We start from the raw sequence: 13808 nt of genomic DNA, 5'->3' as shown, positions 1-13808 counted from the left end.
CTGCGAACATTTTATTAATTTTGAAATTTCACAATAAATTGGTCAGTTGATGCAAATATTGTTGAAATAGTACAAAATTTGTCATTTTCCTTTTCTTTCTCATTCACTTTCTCTTTGTACTGAAATAGTACAAAAAGGCACAAAGTGTGTACTGAAATTTATTTTATTCTCATAAAAAACTGAGTAAAATCTTGCCTTGATGGCTAAAAGGACCATTTTTTCCACCATACCCCTACAGCTTAGGCTTAGTTTTCACAGAGTAAATAGTAGTACTACTACTTTCTGTTTTTTTTTTAATTTCTTGAAGACAATATTCAAGCTCCATTAAAAGAAAGATGGTAGCAACAAGGTCAAGTTTACAAGCACCTAGCTCTTCTTCAACACTCCAAGGTCGGTTTCCCTATAAGAAGAAAAGGAGCTACAGAAAAGTCTCTAGGATTTGCGGTAAGTTTTTTCTTCTAATAAATTGTTGTATTAGGAAGGTGAAATGTAGAACTTGATTGAAGAAAGCAAGTTTCATACCGAGAGTTTTCTACAGGAACCATCATCAAATGTTAAACGAAATACACCTCAACTATTGGTGGAAACAACTTATAGTTGATGTGATAAGTATTTTGGAGATAGTTTAGATAGGAAACTCGTGCAGTTCAGGTATGAAATTCGAAAAGCTGAAAATTAGGATATTTTATCCGTATTTTTGACCATTCAGTCATTAGAAACAGACAAAAAATCCTTTACATGCATGACTTTCAGTTTTTTCAAGAGGGTATTTAACATTTTGTGCTAGCTGTGTAACACAAATTGGCAACCTGGGGTGCCCTTCATTTTCTTGTTTCTTCACTGAAGCATCAAAAAGATGCAATCTTTACAAGATTTTAGTAGTTTCTTGGCATTTGGGGTTCTACAAGTAATATCATGTATTTCTGCATTCAAAAAAACAAACCTCAGTTTCTTAGGCTCTGTTGGCACCCGGTTTTGTGTGTGTGAAGAATATCGAAATGGGATGTGATAATATAGAGTCTGATTTGTGTATATAGATGTAACTTGCAAAAATATTAACAGTAATTAAATCAATGGATTTGTTTCAGGTCAAATTATGTTATTTGCGTAATGTAGTGAACAGTGTCGTTTTATCCTTCGGTTCAAGTAGATCAGAATCACTTGGAAGTGTTTGTTAAAATGATTCCTTTTACACTTCCTCACAGAAAAATGTGGTTTTCGAAGTATTTAACCATTTTCTAGCGTTGATAAAAGTCTTTATAATTTATAAAAGGTTTGCTATCCTAACCGTTCTTAAGAAAAAATGATTAGTTATTTGTGGACGAAATTAGAGTCTAGTCCAACTATTTGTAAGAAGTTTCCTCTAATTATTGTCTCAAAAGATTATCCACTACTAAGTGGTTACAATTTTGACAAATCTTGATTCACCTCGCTACTCTTCATAATAGTGGCAAAACTATGTTGATTGAGTGCAATTTCTAAATGGCAGAATACTACCAATCTAAATCAAAGGTTCCAACAGTGAAAGTCTGCCCCTGTAGGCGGGCTGCTTAGGTCCAAGTTGACTTTTTGCGAAAGGGAAAATGGGCTTTCTGTTAGAGAGTGATTGAGAGAAATTTTCAGTTGGGAGCCATTCTTTTGCAGCTAGGAGACATTGTTGTGTTGTCCCTTTCGAGCGGTTCCTTCTTTTCTTTTCCTCGTCCTACTCCTTTTCCTTCAGTCCTAGTGCTAAGAGGGCATATTCCTTGTACTTAAGCATTCAGTTCCCTTTCAACCGGTAAAATCTTTGCAAGCGTATTAACTAATCTTTTCTTCTATTCTTTCTAGTATAAGATTGCAGCTTAGTTGATTGAGTTGAGCAAAAGTGTTTTGTAATCGAGCTTTCAATGATTGGATTTGTTTGGATGGGATGTAGTAGGCTGCTTGTATGTTCTATGTTGGAATTTTGTATAATAGAACCTTCCTTTTCCTGAGCAAAGTAGGGATCTTTTTGTCATCATATTTGCTAAGTTTCATCCTGTCCATAGCAGCTTCTCCTTTTCTTGCACAAGGTAGGATGAATCCCTCATTTATAGCAGTCTTAAATTTGGTGCTGTTTTCATATCGCGTTGTATGTCCTGCTAAATCATTGAAGGTGCAGAAGGAGTCAGGTAGCTTCTTTTTGGCTGCCAGAGCTGAAGTCAATGGAATGGACATTAAAATTTCCGTGTGCTTGTATTCCTGCATAATATGAGTATCTCTATCATACTTTTAACTGAGTTTCTCTGTGTCATTTCGACTTTTTAGTTGCATTCTTAACTACAAGAATGAAATACTAACGCAACGACCTCTGTTGGAATTCGTTCCTTTTGTTGGAATATCATGCAAATATTTCAACATCGAAGCTTTTTGTTGATAGGTTTTCCTTCTAATAAGTTGTTGCATTAGGTTGCGTGTTGATCCTCAAAGACTAACTTCTGGAGGATCACACGTCCGTTTCATTGTTTCTTCTGATATCTTAAACTTAACTGTTAATATTGCTAATGTGACAGTGCCAACAAAAGCTCCAGCAGTTCCCTCACCACCTGTGCCTTCAATAGGATCAAATGAAGATACTCCTTTGTGTGTTTCAACAAGCACAAATGCATCAAAGCCCCCACCTCCTGTGCCACCGTTGGGGTCAACCAGTGATAGGACTCTCCTAATTCCTTGTGATGAAGAGGAGGAACAGAGAGAGACAAAGTTAAAGTTAAATCCTTTATCAAGACTGAAGGCAGCAAAAGAAACACATACTAATGCAAATGGACATTCTTCCCAAATGCATGAAAAATCGAAGAAAGTGATCAGTGATGAAGTCAAGTCTATGTTGGTGTCTCATCTCACTTCTGGGATGACTACTAGCGTGGATGACATGGTTACTTTAGCCAATCATGCTTTCACCACATTGAATTGGTTTGGTGCTTATTATGGTTCATTCTACAAAGATGTCAAGGACTTGATTGCTTGCAAATATGATTTACTCATTATTGAGAGAAAACTAGATATGTTATCTATTGCAGAATTGGAGAAAAAATATCTCGACATTGTTATTTTTGCAGATGATATCGAAGAGGAGATTGAACACATTCAAGTGAATCAAAAAATGGATGAGGAGAAAAAGTAACCTCTGAAGATGCAAGAGAGCTGATTCGCAGACTGGAACGTGAGGTTGCTGATATTGAACAAGACGAGAAGTGCTTAAACCATGATGAGAAAAAATACAAAGCAGCCCATAAGATTGCACAAGCTAAGGTATAAATACTTGGTACACAAATGGAATGGAGGCAGCTAGAGAAATGCAGAAGGAAATTGAGCGGCACAAGAATGAAGCTCTCCAAGGGTTTGAATCCACCACTCAACGCCTACTGTCTTACAAATAGCATTTGGTGCAGTTGCTCCTCAAAGTTTCTTGTTCAGTTTTTAAGTACATACAATTTGGACTTAAAAGAATCAGAATGTTCTTTTCTTCAGATATCATATCAACTTTTATTCTATTATGAGTATTGGCTGTTTAAAAAGTTTGATGTCATAGAAAAAGAGAAGTAAAAAAATGAAATGATGGCAAGGCTTTATTCAGTCTTTTAGCATGTACAATCTTTAACTTGTGGCATCAGATTGCTTTTTTTTTAAAACTTAAATTTCATATCTCATTTTTTTTTAAGTATGAGAATGACTTTACAAATGTCTTTCGTTTCAAGTTAATTGTGCTAAATTATTTTATCCCCTGTTTAGTTATGGATATTAATTAGTCCAGAGAACCATTTTGTACTAAAATAGCGGGATTAACTAATTGAAAAGCAAAATAAAAACAAGAGAACAGAGTAAACTGTTAATGGCAAGATATTGTTTTTGAACACCATCATTATCGGATCAACTCTATACGAGAGGCGAGTGGTACTAGGAGTACCTACGATTGCACAAAACTGTTAATTAAAATTTTTCATTTTCTGTCCATTTGATTTTCTATTTTTAGAAGAAAAAAGAAATCTACTAACTTATGTAGAAAATGATCAAGAGCCTTATTGATTAATCCGAAAATCAAATCATTAACGATTAATAATTACTTTTTTTGTTTCAATTTCTATGACTCACTTTTCTTTTTAGTCAATCTCAAAAAATACAAATATTTATGACTTATTTTAAACCGCAAATTATAAATTTTTTTTTTCTTAAACTCTGTGCCAAGTCAAACTATATCATATAAATTGGGATGGAGGGAGTAATAATCTGATACGTGACACTTTTTAGTTTCCGATAATTAATTTTATTTAACCTTGAAGCTAAATTGGATTATATAAAATTATATGGAAAATACTATAAATTGTAGTATAGTTTGTCTCTTTGAGTGAGGAAGAGAGTAGCTTTGTATAGACAATTTTGAGTCATGTTCATTGTCTTAAGCTTATTATTATTTCATTTCATTTTATTGATTGGTTCTAGCTCTAAAGAACATATATATGGAGCTATGTCAACTTAACGTATATCTTGTTGACTAAACGATTGAGTATACCATGACTAAACTGAACTCCTGCCTCCCTCATCTCTTTCAAATTTATGTTTCAATATCTTCTTGTCATTTCTCCCCGCAATCTCCCTTTTTTATTTTTATTTTTTTAAAAAAAAATATGAGAAACCTGAACTGAAATAAATAATTGTTCGGATGGAAAGAGCAATGACCAGTTACAGGCTTACAGCTAAAAAGCTGATTCTTTTTTTCCCTTCCCAATATTTGCATGTCCTTTTTTCCCACTCTTTTAATTACTTCTCTGCAAGAAAATCCCACCATTTTGTCATTATCTCCACCTTTATTACTCTCAAAGAAACAATCTTTTTCAGTCATCTTCTGTCTTGAAAGCTCATTCCTTTGCTTTAGAGTTACTATTTTTCTTTTGCAGTCAAAAAATCACCTAAGAATGTCAGAGGAAAATTCTGATTCAGAAATAATACCTGGGATAACAATACCTTTGGCCAAGATTGTACCTAAGAGGTGTAGTTCAAGAAAAAGGGCACCCCCAACTTTCTATGTGCCCACTCATTTTCGTCCTTCTCCACGACTACACGGCCAAGGTTTACGACGTGGTCCAGGTCGCCCTCGGAAACAGAGCTCAGATGGTGAGCACTAGCTAGAGATAGCTAGCCTTCTACTTTTGCTAAATGATTTTTATATCTAGTACTACATGAGTAACATTCTCTTTATTTGGTTCAAGGTTTCTTTGTGGGGCTTCTAACCGTTGTTTATTATGTTTAGTTGATCCCACTATTTTGTGATGATGTTACTGTTTTGCAGTGCTTTTTCTATTAGTTATGTTTTCTTTCTTTTATTATTATTTTGATTTGTTTTACTTGCTTTTTCTTGTAAACAACTTTTATTATTATTTTGATTTGTTTCACTTGAGTCGAGGGCTTTTTCGGAAGGCAGTCTCCCAGCCCCACTTAGTGGACTTCTGGTATGTTGTTATTGTTGAGTCGAGGGTTTTTCCACTGTACGGGTAAGATTTGTGTACATGTTCTTTCCAGACCTCACTATTTCTTTGTGGGGCTTAGTATTAAAGTAGTTTTACGGATTCTAGGGCAACCACCTAAAGTGCTAGTAACCACCTATTGTGCGTCATTCGCATGAATGCCCCTATTTTGGATGGTGTTTTGTTTTTGCCCTCAAATTTGTAGTGTTGAATTTTTGGCCTGAAATATGTGGTCTTTAATTTTTGTCCTCTAGCCGGATAACTTTTTTCCTACTGTTCTTATGTGTCTTAAACTTTTTGCCTTGCAAAAATTAAGTCATAGATGCCAGTATTTTGACTCACAAATTTTCATTAAATGAGTAGCAGGAGCAAAAGTTGAAGACCACCATAGGGTCAATCCGTGCGAAAACTTGATTTCTTATCACATATATGGGATTTGGGCCAAAGCTACTCGGTTTTGCGGAAGCCATTTTTTAAAGCCTACATCCGCCCCTAGTTCACTGTATTTTTCATCCCTATGTAAATGATACCAGTGAATGAGGAGACTTTAAACTGATTGGTGAGAGTTCATATAGTGTTCCCAATATGATTAGGACTGAGGCATAGTTGTATATAAATAGTTGAAACCACAAAAAAAACATGTGTGAAGTTCTAACTTAGGAACACTCATCTTCACAAAGTAAAAGCTTACGTCTTTTTTGTAACTAAACGTTCAGTTAGTTTTCAACAAATTCTAACTTGAAAACATCCTGCTTCAGTAAGTTCTATAACTGTTGAGCATATATCTTTTTCCTTTACTTCTTCCAATTTCTTAAGCTAAACTTTCCCATGTTGATGTTGAAGTGCCATCCATGGATACAACACAAAGTCCAGCCTCGCGACCTTCGCGACGTGGACCAGGTCGCCACGGAAAACAGCGATCAGAAGGTGAGCCTTCTCCTTTTCCCATACTTTTGCCTCTAATTAATGATTTTAAATTGGTTCGAGGTTTCTTTTCCTTTTTTTTTCTTTGTGGGGGTTACCATTAAAGTAATTCACTGTTTTTTTTTCCTTCTTAATTCCTGTATAAATGAAATGATACAAGTGCGCAAGATAAAACGGGGATCAATGCTTTCACCAGTATGTTAGTATTACACTGTTAGCTCTTATTTATTGTTTGAGCTTGAGTCATCTTCAACAATCCAAGATTGTTTTCTGTTTCCCAAGTTTTCACTATGTATAAAATTTTACATTTTCCAATATGAATTAGAATTGTGTCACAAAGACGAAACTTTTTGGTGAGTAATATGTAAGCCAACAAAAAGATACACAAATGACAAAAAGTTTGCATTTTTCAGTAAGTTCAAACTTCGAAGTGTACATCTTTTTAAACTTAAGATTTAGTGTGCTTTGAATAAGTTGTAAATATAAAGTATATATCTTGTAAACTAGCCTTAGTTTTAACTTTAAATTGTTAATGCTGTTAGCTCTAGCAGTTTCACCACCTCCAGCATCACCATCGGGGTCGACCAGAGATAGTCCTTTGCAAATTTCAGCGACAACAAGTACTCCAGAGGCAGTTGCCCCAACTCCATTAGGGTCAACCAGTGATAGGCGTACTCCAGAGGCAGTTGCCCCATCTCCATTGAGGTCAACCAGTGATAGGCCTTTGGAAGTTCCCTCTGGTGAAGAGGAGACAAAGTTAGATGTAACGCCGTCAAGAATGCTGATGCATCCCCCAAAGACAAATCATTCACCCCAGATTCTTGATGAAGAATCGAAGAAAGTAATTCTTAAAGTCAAGTCTTTATTGGTGAAGAAGTTACTTACTTCTGGGAATAACGTTGACTACTTGGTCCATCAGGCCAATACTACCTTTAGATATTTGAAAGGGCTTGGTGTTGATTATGTCTCTTTTTACAGAGACATCGTAGAACACATTAAATATCGCTGCGATTTGCAAGACACAGAGAAAGAAGAAACTATGTTGTCTTTGTCAGCACTGCAGAAAGCATATGAAAATGATATACTTAGTGTAAATCTTGTTGAGGAGGATTTGGGGCGCACTCAAGGAGAATGGGAGATGGCCAAGGATAAAAAGAAAACTTTGAAGAAGCAAATCAAGGATCTGAAGAAAGAGGTAGCACGTATCGAACATGAAGAAGAGCGTCTGAAACGTGACGAAATAAAATACAAAGAAGCCCATGAAGTTGCAAAAGCGAAGATGCAAGAACTTGGTACTCAGTTGGAGGCAGCTCAAGCAAAGAAAAGGGAAATTGAGCAGCGCAAGAATGCAGCTCTCCGAGGAATTGAATCCACCACTCGACACCTAAAATCCACATTTCCTGATGATCTCAATTAGTTGGATTTTTGATACTCACTGAACAAGCTCCCTACTAGATGAACTGAAAGTCCCCTTGACCATCTTGAACTGTTTTGGGATTTCATTTTTGCAGCAGCAGACAAGAATTGTTTCTTCGTTTGGTTATCAGCGTGTAGTAGATTCTCCTTTAAAGTTTCTTGTCATGCTTTCCGTCTTTTAGCATGTACAATCTTGCAGCAGCAGATTGCTTTTTTACTTCTGTTTTATGTCAACTTCCTATATTCTAGTATGAGAATGACTTTTAACAAATGTCATTTTTTTCAAGGGAACATCCATAAAGCTATTGTGTTCTTCCGAACCCGTAATTTTGACTACATATGTGCACTTGCATTTAATTATTCTTCAAAAGGTGGACGTGCATCTATATTGTAAAAAAAAAAGTATGGACCACAGCTTAGGGGTTTTTGTTGGAGAATCTTTTAATGACATTTTCCTAATGGAAAATTGACAGCTCCATTGTTCTGTTTTAACTTCTTGGTTGGGTGATCAGATTACTATTAATTTGTTCATTTGCATGTGTAACACCCCTGCAGTTGGTCTTCAAGATCGCGTGGCATCAGTAAAACCATCAATTCATCAGTCCGAAGCTAAAGGATGTTGGATTAGTGCTGTGGTGAAAAGTCAGATAGGCCAAACCAATACTCTCTAGCTATGCAGTCACAGTCAGGATTAATAAAAGAAGTGAAGTCAGAAATTGAAGATGTTGCACCTGATATTATTCAAGGAGGTACTGATGAAGGTCCTCATACTACTGTCGTTCAAGAGACCAATGTTTGTCCCTCGATACAAGAAGGACGAACGACTGGCTGTAGAGTGATTTCCATTGTTGGCTCAACCGCAGAAAACTCACCAAATGAACTAGTCCTCAAATTCGGGGTTGATATAACAATAGAGTGAGTTCCACTGTTAGCTTTATTTTTTAAGCAAGTTTTCAGTGAGTTCCAACTCTAAAGCATATATCAAGTTCTAAATTTGAAGCATACATCATCAAAAATAAAAAGATTTAGTTTGTTTCATTATGTTCTAACTTCCAAACATACAGATTGTTTTCATTTCTCAGTAAGCTTTAAGTTTAAAGCATGTATCTATCACTAAAGCTTTAGTAAGTTTTCTTTAAGATCATTTTGAACTTATTACTTAGAATCTGTCACCCATCGCCTGAAGTTCGTAAAATTTAAGTTATATGCTAGCTAATATATCATAGTGATTGAAAATAGATTGATCATGTCGTTTTGTGTTCGTGAAGAAATATGATTGACGGGGATTCATGTAATCGATTTCAATTTGTTTTGAATTGGCTATTGTTATCATTAGCATCATTGTGATTCATTCGTTTTAATTTAAGAGTCTTATATTTCTTTTTAATTTGTTTGAAAGGAACGTAATGTTCGATATTTAGTAAAATTTTCACGACTTCTTTTTATTTTTTCATGTTATATACTTACCTTATATGACTTGGTCAAAGATTACCACATTTGAGGCGCAATCGGATTATATTATTAAATCTAAAATTTAATATAAGAACATTCTAGAGTCTTTTTCCCACACTTAACTACTTCATTAACTACTTCATCTACACCTCATTCTATCAATCATTTTCCCATCCAGAAAAGCCTTTTTTCAAGTAGAAGTAAGGATGTCGGCGGAGAACAATGAAATACCACCACCACCTGTGATTCCAAGACTTTTGGCCCGGATTTCACATAGGAGGCACAGTTCAAGAAAAAGGAATTCCCCAGATTTCTTTGTTCCCACCCTGTTTGGCCCTTCTCCAAGATTACATGGCGAGGGTTTAGGACGTGGTCCAGGTCGCCGTCCAAAACAAAGATCATATGGTGAGCTAGCTAGCCTCTTACTTTTGCTTAATAATTTTATATCTGCTACATGATCAGTAATTTAGTTCAATGTTTTTTGTGGGGCTTAGTATTAAAGTAGTTCCAGAGGCAGATTCATAGGATTCTAGGGCAACGACCTCAAGGGTGATATTTATTTGTTTTTTAATTAAACTTTTATACATAATCAAGGGTTGTTTGTATGATGGAAAAGGGATTACAGTCCTGGTATAAATTACGGGATTATTCTATTATGCATTTGGTTTTGATTATTACTTAGTCCCGGAAACCATTTTGTACTAAAATAGTGGGACTATCTATATCCCATATAGAATGTGGATAAGCTAAGTGTCTGTCATGTTCCTAGATTGAGTCATGACATTTTTATAGTTGCAAAATTGTAATTATCGAAAATGTATTGCTCACGTTGTTCCTTGTATTTATGAAGAAATATGATTAGTGGGGATTCATGTGTTAATTCTTCCACATCAGTGCGGGATGGGTGCTTTGGTCTCCTTATATGGACTTTGGCAATCCTCCCCTTAGAAGCTAGCTTTTGAGGTTGATTTAGACTCACGTGCTTTATCTATCATCATGTAATCACTATCAATTTGTTAGGAATTGTGGTATAGTTATTATTATCATGATCGTCGTCATGATTCATTCGTTTTAATTGATGTGTCTTATATCTATCATCATGTTCGAACATGTAAAGATATGACATCTAGGCCTAACTCAACCTTAAAAGCTAGCTCAAGAAGAGATAATTGTCCAAGTTCATATAAACAAATCACCAGTCCATTCCACATTTGTGGGACTTTTATCCACTCTAACATCCCCCTTCACGCCCAGGCCCAACTGGAGCGTGGATCAGGAACCTAAACGGGGATGAGCCTGGCTGGCTCTGATATGATGTCAAGAAAAATAACCTCACACAATTTACTCAGAATAAAAAGAGGTTCACACAAGTGTTAACATAACACTTGTGTCTCACAAATTCTCTCATTAAACAAAACTCTCAAAGCCCCTAAGACTACATTGTGGATGCTACCAAGTTAGAAGGAATGAACCTATATTTATAGAGTCATAAACATTTTTCTACAAGATAAAGGATTAGCCAAATATGAAGACTTTGTATTTTTCTTGTAGGAAAAGGAAAACCCAATTATGCTTGGAAAGTCGGGCAAACATATAATTCTCCCCATTGGCCTGAATTTCTAAGAAAATAAATTTGCTCCTTCTTCTTCACATAATCTTCTTCAAACAAAATTCTCCAACAAAACATTTTTCATTACTGTCCAATAGGTTGCGGTTAGAACTAAACCCGCCAAGATGAACGTCAATTTTTAACTTGCTCTGATACCATGTAAAGATATAGCACCTGGCCTAACTCAATCCAAAAGCTAGCTCATTAGGGGAGGATTGCCCAAGTCCACATAAGCAGATGACTAGTTCATTCCCCAACCAATGTGGACTTTTACCCACTCTAACAAAACTGTTAAGCATAAATCCAGCTAAAGCTTCAGTAAGTTTGAATTGTAAGCTTATATGTTTGTCCTTTACTTCCAATTTCTTAAACTAATCTTTCTGTGTCTTTGATGTTATGAAAACAACAGAAAGTTCAGCCTCACAACCTTTGCGGCGTGGTCCTGGTTGTCCTCAGAGAAAGAGATCAGATGGTGAGCCTCCGCCTTTCCTCACTCTGTACTCATGCCTCATGAATATTCTATTTTTTTCTCTGTTGGGGGCATATTTAGACTGTTCACTAATTTATTAAGTTCCTCTATAGATGATAAAAGTGAACAAATTTGTAAAACAGAAAAATATTATCAGTGAGGGCTCATATTAACAACCCAAACTTTGTTTAGGAATTAGTGTTGTTATTATTGATGTATTATAAAATGACAAAAGTCCAATATATATCATTGTACTGGTGCTATAACACTACTTTTTATTGTTTATTTTTGTACAACCAAAACTGCTGAAATGATAACCGGCCACCTCTATTTTCATTTCCCACCCTTTTGATAATGGCAGAGAAAAACTCCTATCTAGAATTTCATGTTAAAAGGCCATGTAGTTTAAGATATAGAGCTTCCCGAGATCTCAGCTGCATTTTGTGTGATGCCACCTATAGAACGTCTTGGAGGAAACAGAGAACATTACTTACTCTTAGCTCTTATTTATTTTTTGAGCTCCACTCATCTTCAACAGCCCATGTTTCTGCATTCTCAAATTTTATGTGTTCTACTGAAGTATTATCGTGTGTTTCTTCATTCAAAAGTATATGAACTACATTTTCGTAGTAAATTCTTGAATAGGTTCTGTTAACAGCTATGTTTCATTGTTTCTTTTAATATACTGAACTGTTGACATTGTTAATGTGACAGTGCCAACAAATGCTCCAGACGTAGTTCTCTCACCTCCTGTGCCACCAACTGGATCAAACGGAAATATTCCTGAGCTAGTTCCCCCACCTCCTGTGCCACCATTGGGATCAATCGGTGATACGCCTTTACAAATTCCATGTGATAAAGAGGATGATCAGAGAGAGACAAAGTTAAAAGCTGAATCCTTTATCAAGACTGGAGACACCTAAACAAACACATTCTTCCCAAAGCCCAAATGCCTGAAAAATCGAAAAAAGTGGTGACTGATGAAGTCCAGTCTGTGTTGGTGTCTCATCTCACTTCTGGGACGACGACCAGCGTGGATGACATGGTTAATTTTACCAATTCTGCTTTCTCCACATTGAATTGGATCGGTGCTGATTATGGCTCATTCTACGAAGATGTTAAGAACATGATTTCTTAAAAATATGATTTGTTCATTGCAGAGAGAGATGGAAATATGTGTTCTGTTTCCGACTTGGAGAAACAAGGTTTAGATGCTGTTCTTCGTGCGTATAATATTGAAAAGGAAATCAAAAATACTCAAGCAAAACAGGAAAAGGATAAGGGAAGAAGGAACATTTGATGATAGAAATAGAACTTGAAGAAAAATGTTTCGCGAATTGGAACAAGCGATTTCCACATTGGAACGAGAGGTTGCTAATATTGAACAAGATGAGAAGTGCACGAAAGATGAGGAGCAAAAGCATAGAGCAGCCCATAGGATTGCACAAGCTGAGGTAGAAAAGTTCAGTACCCAAGCAGAGGCAGCTAGAGTAGTGCTGAGGGATATTGAGCAGCGCAAGAATGAAGCTCTCCAAGAGATTGAATCCATCACTCGAAGGCTACTGTCTTATGTAAATGGAGAGAAGTAAACATGGAATGATGGTAATGCATACTTGTATGTAAGTCTCTCTAGTTGAAAATGTTTTATGTTTGGGATCTAGCAAAGTAGTACCAATTTTCAATATTTAGGACCTCTCTTCTACATTTTACCTTTTAGTTTTTAATAGTTGCAAAAGATTGACCTCATTGCTCTCTATTCCTCCGCTTTGTGATCTTTGATCATTTATATTGGCTATTTCAATGTGTAATGTCTTGCTTTCCTGAATGTCGACATATAGCAGGGAACAAAGATTCCAATTGTCTAAAGAAGACTTTTGTCCTTGTGGTGCTTAGTAGACAGAGTTATCCGATATCTATGTTGGTGAAATGTAACAGTTACCTTGTGAAATTAGTCGAGCTATGCGTAAGCTAACCCCAATATAAAAAAAAGTAAGGACCACAGCTTGGGGTGTCTTTGTTGGAAAGTATTCTGATGTATTGGTGACATTTTCATCTACTTGCAAGTTAGTTGTGGCTCCTTGTGTTTTTGAAGAAATATGATGTGGTGCTTAGTAGACAGAGTTACTCAGTATTTATGTTGGTGAAATGTATCAGGTATCTTGTGGAATTAGTCGAGCTACGTGTAAGTTGGCCTCGATATAAAATGTTAGAATTAACAAGATTCTAGATAAATTAATGTAGCAACTTGATAGGTGAAAGTTTGGTAAACTTTGACATCTTTTCACAATGTGATGTTATGGATGACATAAAAAACTAGAATTTATTCCTATAAATAGGTAGCTCTTGATTCATTTATAACACATCTCTCATCACATCTCTCTCTTGTCTTCTCATATTCTAAGCCATTTGTAAAATACATTAGAAGAGTAGAGAAGTGATAGAGCAATTCTCTTAGATG

At 35.8% G+C, this 13808-nt stretch overlaps 3 protein-coding genes across 5 annotated transcripts; all 3 read left to right on the top strand.

The window, feature by feature from the left end:
* Nucleotides 1–217: 217 nt before the first annotated feature.
* Nucleotides 218–3627, top strand: LOC129888584 (uncharacterized). Of its 2 annotated transcripts, XR_008766688.1 has the most exons (3): nucleotides 218–444; nucleotides 539–651; nucleotides 2532–3627. XR_008766688.1 is itself a non-coding variant. In XM_055963536.1 (2 exons), the coding sequence occupies exons 1-2, from the start codon at nucleotides 336–338 to the stop codon at nucleotides 3140–3142; spliced, it is 720 nt and encodes a 239-aa protein (XP_055819511.1). In that variant the 5' UTR covers nucleotides 218–335; the 3' UTR covers nucleotides 3143–3627. The 2 variants fall into 2 exon arrangements, 1 of the variants encoding a protein (XP_055819511.1); XM_055963536.1 differs by lacking the exon at nucleotides 539–651.
* Nucleotides 3628–4816: 1189 nt separating this feature from the next.
* Nucleotides 4817–8125, top strand: LOC129890046 (uncharacterized). 2 transcript variants are annotated; one of them, XM_055965552.1, is made up of 3 exons: nucleotides 4817–5130; nucleotides 6324–6407; nucleotides 6947–8125. In XM_055965552.1, exons 1-3 carry the CDS (start codon nucleotides 4932–4934, stop codon nucleotides 7819–7821), a joined length of 1158 nt encoding a protein of 385 aa, XP_055821527.1. In that variant the 5' UTR covers nucleotides 4817–4931; the 3' UTR covers nucleotides 7822–8125. The 2 variants fall into 2 exon arrangements, with proteins under 2 accessions (XP_055821527.1, XP_055821528.1); XM_055965553.1 differs by lacking the exon at nucleotides 4817–5130 and adding an exon at nucleotides 5828–6237.
* Nucleotides 8126–8218: 93 nt separating this feature from the next.
* Nucleotides 8219–13052, top strand: LOC129890047 (uncharacterized). The gene is made up of 4 exons (XM_055965554.1): nucleotides 8219–8735; nucleotides 9451–9677; nucleotides 11291–11353; nucleotides 12065–13052. The coding sequence occupies exons 1-4, from the start codon at nucleotides 8494–8496 to the stop codon at nucleotides 12271–12273; spliced, it is 741 nt and encodes a 246-aa protein (XP_055821529.1). The 5' UTR covers nucleotides 8219–8493; the 3' UTR covers nucleotides 12274–13052.
* The last annotated feature ends 756 nt before the right edge of the window (nucleotides 13053–13808 follow it).

Source organism: Solanum dulcamara, chromosome 5 (genome assembly GCF_947179165.1).
Source record: "Solanum dulcamara chromosome 5, daSolDulc1.2, whole genome shotgun sequence".
Classification (NCBI taxonomy): Eukaryota; Viridiplantae; Streptophyta; class Magnoliopsida; order Solanales; family Solanaceae; genus Solanum; species Solanum dulcamara.
Note: the sequence above shows the minus strand (reverse complement) of the source record. Positions and strands in the feature narration are given on the sequence as shown.